General features: G+C 40.9%; 1 protein-coding gene across 1 annotated transcript; it reads left to right on the top strand.

The window, feature by feature from the left end:
- The first annotated feature begins 364 nt into the window (after positions 1–364).
- On the top strand, positions 365–7,589 carry Ifit2 (interferon induced protein with tetratricopeptide repeats 2). Its single transcript, XM_051199930.1, is given in 3 exon segments — positions 365–456; positions 3,798–4,497; positions 4,499–7,589. Coding segments are annotated over 3 exon segments (1,389 nt in total). The 5' UTR covers positions 365–451; the 3' UTR covers positions 5,183–7,589.
- The last annotated feature ends 306 nt before the right edge of the window (positions 7,590–7,895 follow it).

The raw sequence follows: 7,895 nt of genomic DNA, 5'->3' as shown, positions 1-7,895 counted from the left end.
CCTTCAGCTTAGTTAATGAATAAGAGGAAAATCCATGCCTGGGGAGTAGAATCTACTCCTTGCAGTGGCCCGTGGGTCATAAGGGTGATGAGAGTGAGGATGGGCTGTATGGCAATATGAGGCAGGATGCTGAGGTGAAAGTTTCCTTCTCCGGTTTCAAAGCAGTCTGTGTTGCAAATCTAAGACATCAGTACTTCTCACAGTGAAAAGCTGGACCCTGAGAGCTTGGCTCTTTTTCAACTAGTTTGTTCATAAAAAATGACATCAGTTTTACTTCTTGGTTTCAGTTTCTTTTCTGTGTGGTCAGCTGCAAAGAAACAGGAAATGAAACCATCAGACCCATATATTATGGGTCTGTAACACTTCATTAGAAGTCGGAGGATGAGCTTGTCTGGAGCTTGCTGCAGCCTGCACTGAGCGCCTCAACACAGCTGGGAGTTACACAGCAACCATGAGGTATGTCTCCCTTTCTCTGGTGGTGAGGAAGTCAGTCCTAATGACAGACACAAAGACTAAGCAGCCATGGTCCAAAAGAGGCCAGTCCTGTTTCTGTGTTTATGTATGGCCTTTCCCACCTCTGTCACTATAGCTGTAAATATGTCATAGAGATGCTCAGTTGCTTCCTCCAGATCTGCTTAGAACAGAGGTCAGAGAGAGTTGTTTGATCTAGCAGGGACTTCCTGTAAAGAGGGATCCAGGAGGATGGGAGGGAGAGGGAAGTGGGATTGATAAGTAAAATAAGGTTGTTACTAATTTAAATAAAAACTTATTTAAAAAAAAAAGTTTGAGGCATTGCTCAAATATATAATACAATTAGTAGAAGAAATATCCCAAAGATGGTATAATGGGTAAGAATCAAGAATGACTGAAAGACGTAAGCATTTAAAATGAGCAGATGTCCAAAGGACTTTAGTCTTATTATAGATCATCCCTGTGTGTTTCAAACACACAAGGAAATGGAAACAGCCTAGATGTCCAACAATGATGAAGGAATAATGAAGATGTGGTATATACAATGGAATTTCATTCACACATTAAAAAAATTCCAAAACACTAAAGGTTTAGCCTCTCCCAGGGATGGGCTATCTAACTGGTTACTTAGTGTTCAGTCCCTAAACCCCATACACACAAACAAGAAAAGGTGGACTCAACAGAGTGTACTTATAGATTTGTACATATATATATATATATATATATATATATATATGCAAATAAGTAACAATACTCAAAGACAAAAGACCATTAATTTGAGAGTGAGGGAGCATGGGAGGATTGTAAGGAAAAGGCACATTGCTGCACCTGCACAGTGGGGGGGGGGTGGGCGAGTTACTGTGGAGGGTGTTGAGACTGATAACACAGAACTCTTGCTAGGTGTAAAGAAGGCTCTTATTAATTTTGTCTTTTACTCCGAGGGCTGGCTTATATACCCCTGCACCAGATGGAGGAGGGGGAAGCAAAGTGGGTGGTTAGTCATCTCAGGTTCCAAGGACCGGTTAGGGCACTTTCAGGGTTGTGGAAGCCAAAGAAGCATTAGCATTTTTCATTAGAAAACATGTCTTTTGTTTTACTGAGGTTACAGCTGCCTGCCCTGAGGGCAGTGGGGAGAAGTGAATTCTTAGCCAAGGTCTTAATTCCTACACACATGAAGAGCTGGAGGGAAAAAAGGGAAAGAAGGAAGAGATGCAGTTGTATTTTAGTTAAAAGGTATTTCTTAAAGAGCAAAATGAAATTATGCAATTTGCAGGAAAATGGATGGAACTAGAAAATATCATAGTAAGAAAACCCATACTCAAAACTACAAACATTGCATGTTCTCTGTCATTTGTAAATCTTAGCTTTACAAATGTATTTTTATGTAAATGTGTGTAGATGTCAGGAAAATAGAAATGGGGCCAGGATCAAGGGAAGACAGAAAATAGACATTAAAAGTGAGGGGGGAGGCTAATCAGAATTCCTGTGATATAAAAGTGAAAGTGGAATACTACACGGGGAACAGAGAAAGGAAAAGGCAGGGAAAGGGGCAACCAATGCAAAGTACAAGATGCAAAATTTAAAAAATTAAAAAAACAAGTATCTTTTAATAATAAATAGTTAACAGAACAATCCAACAGCCGAAGAAGTGTAAAAATGTTTAAATAAAGAGATGCAACTAACATGATAAGAATCTCAAGATGGTAGGCTAAACAAAGAAAACACATTAAAGACATATTAAAAACCTGGAATAGGGATGGAGGGCTAGCTCGGTCATTACAAGCAAATACTGCTCTCCTAGAGGAGTGGAGTTCTGTTCCCTGCACCCATATCTGATGGCTTACAACTGTCTGTAGTTCTGATTCCAGTGAATACAGTGCCCTCTGCTGGCTTCTGTGGACCCCACACTCACATGCTCCTACCCCCACATACAAATACACATACACACACGAATACACATACACATACACACATAGTTCTTAAAAATGTTTGTAGTTAAAGGAGAAGACCAGATGAGTCCCACCACCCCACTCTTTGCTTCCTGATCCTGAGATGTGAGGAAGTCTCATCACTGAAAGACTGAAACTAGCAAAGAAATGAAATGGAGCCCAAATAATTGAAATGAAGGGCAGTCTGACCCAGAAAGCTGACCAAGGCTACTTTGACTTAGTTCCTGGAATTTGCTAACCACCTGTAACCTCTGCTTTACAAGGCCCTAAGGTAGCCAGATACCAAGAAGGTCACCCTCCCCACACATCCCCCCCCAGGAACTCAAGGGGGTACAAACTGCTCCTCTGGTCAATGTGTCAGCAGGGTCCTAGAGAAACAAAGAGATAGCTGCAACACCCATTTGCTTAGGCAAGATTGATTAGCACACCCTAAATAGTGAGACCATCTAAAACGATAAAGAGCATGCTAGAGCCCATGACTCTGGTCATGTACTCAATGGTCAGAGGGTCTCGGCCATTAAGCTTGTGGGTTTTGCCTTTAAAAAAGCCTGTGCCTGGAGAATGATGCTTCTCTCTAGCCTGCGTGCTGAGGGGGCCTGTTTGCGCAAACATTTCCCGTTCATTAAAGCCTCTGCTTGTTGCATCAACTGGACGGGACATTGAATTCTTGGGGGAACCGAGCAAAACGGGGAGACTCCTCATGCTGAGGGTCTTACAATCACATGCTCCTGTTGCCGAGAAATACACCATTACTTCCCTGTCATGATGGACTGGACCTTTTAAATCACAAATCAAAATAAATCATTTTTCGTTTGAAAACATCTTAAAAATTTGAATACTAAGAAATAGAAAGCAATTGACTTTTAAAAAAGAAATGAAGGAGCTAAAGGAGATTCGAATTTCTAAGATAAGGAAGAATTTAGACTCGGCACAGCACTGTGAGATATCAATAGGATATAAACACGTAGCTAAGGTTTTCAAATCTCAATAGTTTATAAGAGGTTAAGAGTAAAGAAGTGATTAAATTACTATTTCTTCAATAATAAGAAAAAGCTTCACTAGTAACAGTGAAGCTGTGCTGGAGTCCAAAAACCCTCCAAAGCAAGGCAAGAGCTAGGAAGTGGAGGCAGTCTCTCTGGGAAACCCAAACTCCATCTAGGCGTTCTTCTTCCCAAAAGGAGCAAACTCTTGCTTCCCTATGCAGTAATTCAGACATGTGCCAAGTATTGGAAGAAAGGAAAGGAAAGTGTGTCCCCTTGTTAGGTTTAGATGAACACTGCTTAGAAGGAAACAAATATTTGCTGCAATCCTACTCCTTGCCAGGTAAACCTGGGGTGCGTCCCCCAAATGACTGTTTCTTTGTTTCCTGTCCCACAGTACAACCACTAAGAAATCCTTGGAGAGCAAGCTACAGCAGCTTAAATGCCATTTCACCTGGAACTTGATAGTGGGAGATGAGTCCTTGGATGAGTTTGAGGACAAGGTATTTAACAAGGATGAGATTCAGAACGAGTGTACAGCCACTATGTGCAACCTATTGGCCTATGTAAAGCACCACAGAGGTCAAACTGAGGCAGCGCTGCAGTGTTTAGAGAAAGCTGAACGCTACATCCAGCAACAGCACCCTGACCAAGTAGAAATCAGAAGTATAGTCACCTGGGGAAACTATGCTTGGGTTTACCATGACATGAACCAACTTGAAAAAGCTCAGGCTTATCTTGACAAGGTAAGACAGGTCTGTGAGAAGTTTTCCAGCCCCTACAGGATTGAGAGTCCTGAGCTTGACTCTGAGGAAGGGTGGGCCCGATTAAAGTGTACCCGAAACCAAAATGAGAAAGTGAAGGTGTGTTTTGAGAAGGCTCTGGAAAAGGACCCGAAGAACCCAGAATTCACCACCGGCTGGGCCATCTCAAACTACCGTCTGGACAACTGGCCAGCACAGCAGAACGTCATTGACTCTCTGAAGCAAGCCATTCGACTGTCTCCTGACAGCCCTTATATTAAAGTCCTCTTGGCGCTGAAGCTTGAGACCATACATGAAAACCAAGGAAAGGAACTAGTTGAAGAAGCCTTAAGGGAAGCCCCCAGGTGTGACAGATGTACTTCTCAGTGCAGCCAGGTTTTATTATAAGACGCATGATGAAGACAGAGCTATACAGTTGCTTAGAAAGGCTTTAGAATCGCTGCCAAACAATGCCTATGTGCATTACTATATTGGGTGCTGCTATAGGTCAAAAGTCCTTCGAATAGTTCACACCAGAGAAACTGCATGCAATGGGAATCAAGAGGAGTTACAGGAACTAGCAATTAAACACTTGAGGAAAGCAGAGGAGACCAAGGAGATGCTCGAAAATTCCTGTAGCCACCTTGCTGGTCTTTATGCCATGACAAACCAGTACACAAAAGCCGATTATTACTTCCAGAAAGGATTGAAGAAAGAGCTTACTCCTGACCTTAAACAGTTGCTCCACCTGCAGTATGGCAATTTTCAGTTTTTTCAAATGAAGTGTGAAGACGAGGCCATCCACCAATATATGGAGGGTGTGAAAATAAGGCAGAGGACAAAGCCTAAAGAAAAGATGACAAACAAACTTGAAAAAATTGCCCTAAGGCGACTTTCTGAAAATGAATCTGATCCCAAGGCCTTGCACATCATGGCGTTTCTTCAGGAGTTGAGTAAAGAAAGGCAGCAAGCTGCTAAAGATTCTGAGAGGCCTGTTTTTCCAGCATCTTTGCAAGCGGAAGGGAATGAAGAGTGGTGACCTGGTACCCACAAGGCTACTATTGGAAAGAAACTGAAAACAGTTACCAAGTAGCCATTCAAAATATTTAACAGCTTCAAGTTCTAAGTATGTACTAACAGACTGACTATACTATTTGTCAGGGATATTGGGAACCCTGCTATCAGATGTTAGCACCTGAATAGCTGGATCAGGTAAGGGGTCTGAGGAAGGGACCAGTCAGGGGCATAAATACAGAGGCCTGGAAAGCAGCCTAGATCTCTTCCTGTTTCTTAGAAATAGTGTCTATGTCTTTGGTTGTAAGCCTAGCCTTTAACGGCTGAGCCATCTCTCCAGCACCAGTGTCAACTTCGTGTCAAGAAATAGACCAACATATATCGGACCTCACAGTTTTTGGTGTTGTTGTTGTTATTGTTGTTTGTTTATTGTACCTTCATTTAGTTACAAAAGAAATAAAGAAAGAAAAAAGAAATATGTTGGGAGATGTCATTATGTATATTTGTTTCTCATCCTGGTTAATGAATAAAGCACTGTTGGCCAATAGGAAAGGAAGATAGGAGGGACTAGGAGACAAGGAGGAAAGAGGAAGTAGTAAGGAGAGCCAAGATGGAGAGTCTGGAGAAGGAAGAACCGCCAGCTGCCTCTCCCTGGTAAGACCAGGTGGAAATAAATAGAAATGGGCTTAAGACAGAGCTAGCGGATAAGAAACAAGTAACCGGGCCAACAGAATTATATCTAATACAGAGTCTCATTGTGTTGTTTGGGGCTGGCGCGGCGGCGGGACCAGACCAGGCGGCGGGAGGAAAAACATGTACTCATTACAGAAATAGTTTTCTATGGTAGCATTATTAAAATCACCTTCCGTAGAGGCTTGTTTTGTTTGGGTTTCATTCTGTATTTATGTAAAGTGGCCAAATTCCTCACCTGGGTGAGTTTTCCATCCCTGAGTTATTGTAGATTTTTGCACAACCTCATTCTACATAATAATAGTGTCCATCAAAAAGCTGAGGAGCTATGGACAGTGGATCATGACTATAATCCCAGCACTTGGTAGCTGAGACAGGAAGATTGCAGCGAGTCGGTGGTCAGCCTGAGCATGATCTGGAAAGGGGGTGGAGGGTGCTCATAATTAGACATGTAAAAATTTAATGATCAGGTACATTATCTTGATAATTTGTGCATATATATATATACATTTATATACACATATATATGTATATATATATATATATATATATAACCACTATTATCACATATTTATAAAACCCAGAAGGTAATGATTTTGTTTTACTGTATAATTTTGAAATTTACAAAATTGTGCTCAATATTATTTGAGCTCAACATAGAAACTCAATAGTGCATTCCAGGTCTAAAAACAAACGAACAACAAAGGCTAAGGGACCAAATCAATCCTCCCTCCATTTTACCAGCCAGTCCTCGATCTACAGTGTCCCATAAACGTGAGTTCGATTGTCCCATTATCTCAGATGGCAGCATACTTGGAAAAACTGAGACCAGAGAAAGTTAGAAGGGCTGGCTCTATCTGTGCAAAGTAGTAGAGTCAGGTGGCCACAATGCCAGACTTCCAGGAGAAACCTGGGGAGACTTCTCCCCCACTCGGCTCTCCCTGTGAGTATGGTGCACTAAAATAAGGGCCATTCTGTCTACCATAGTGACAATTGAAATAAATATTTATTCCAAACTTATGTGGAAACTCCATTGGAGACAAAGAGAATACTAATTCATCTTTAGGACAATTTCTCTGTCAAATGAATACTTCCTTTATTCAAAACGCTATGATGAACCCATATTACAGATGCTAGAAGGCCACTGGATGGAAGAATAGCTTGGCGACTGAGTGCCTGGTGGAAGGACTTAGCAAATGGCATGGGTATTGTAAGGTGAAGGTTTTCCTCCATTAGAAATGTTGCATACTAAAGTATATAAAGACTTTTTTGAACTCTGAAAAAATACTCAGGAACATCAGAAAATTGATAATTGACATTTCCTGAGTAATTCTTGACTGGCCTAAACATTAGGGTTGGTGTGAAACAGCATAGTCAATGGGCCTAGCCTGAGGCTGTCAGTCACCCTCTGGCATAGAAATGTTTCTCTAGTAGGATTAGTTTGTCTTTGTGTATATAGGAACATTTTATTCATCAATTAAAATATATTAGATTCATAGATTGCTAAAACCGAACATTCTAATAGCTGGAACAATATTCCATGTTACTTTAAATATTAAAAAGTTTTGTATGCATTTAAATCTGTCAGTATTTGGCATTTCTATTTCTGGAAAAATAATAAACTTTTTCATAAATAACATGTTATAGAACACTAAGCAGTGTCCTGGTTCAATAAATTTTTTTTACTGTACTCTTGCTGTTTTAGACTCAAGTACTGGTAATAAAGAGCAGCATAGAAGGTTTTACAGCCCTAAGTGTCTGTTCTTTATGTATTAGATGTTTGATATGCCTCTGGTACACAGGGACATGCTCTGCCTTAACTTTCATCCTTGTTTGCCTTCCTGTTGTTGTGACAAAACACAAATCAAACCAACTTGAGAGGTTTATTTAGCTAACAGGTTATAGTCCTTTATGGAGGGAAGCCCACACAGGAATTCAAGGCAAGAACCCAATCAGAGACCCTAGACAGATTTTAGAACATAGCTTGATCACATCTTTAGAGAATGTCATTCCTCTCTCTAAGGCGGCAAGAGGATGTAACAAATTTA

Source organism: Phodopus roborovskii, unplaced genomic scaffold (genome assembly GCF_943737965.1).
Source record: "Phodopus roborovskii unplaced genomic scaffold, PHOROB, whole genome shotgun sequence".
NCBI lineage: Eukaryota > Metazoa > Chordata > Mammalia > Rodentia > Cricetidae > Phodopus > Phodopus roborovskii.
Note: the sequence above shows the minus strand (reverse complement) of the source record. Positions and strands in the feature narration are given on the sequence as shown.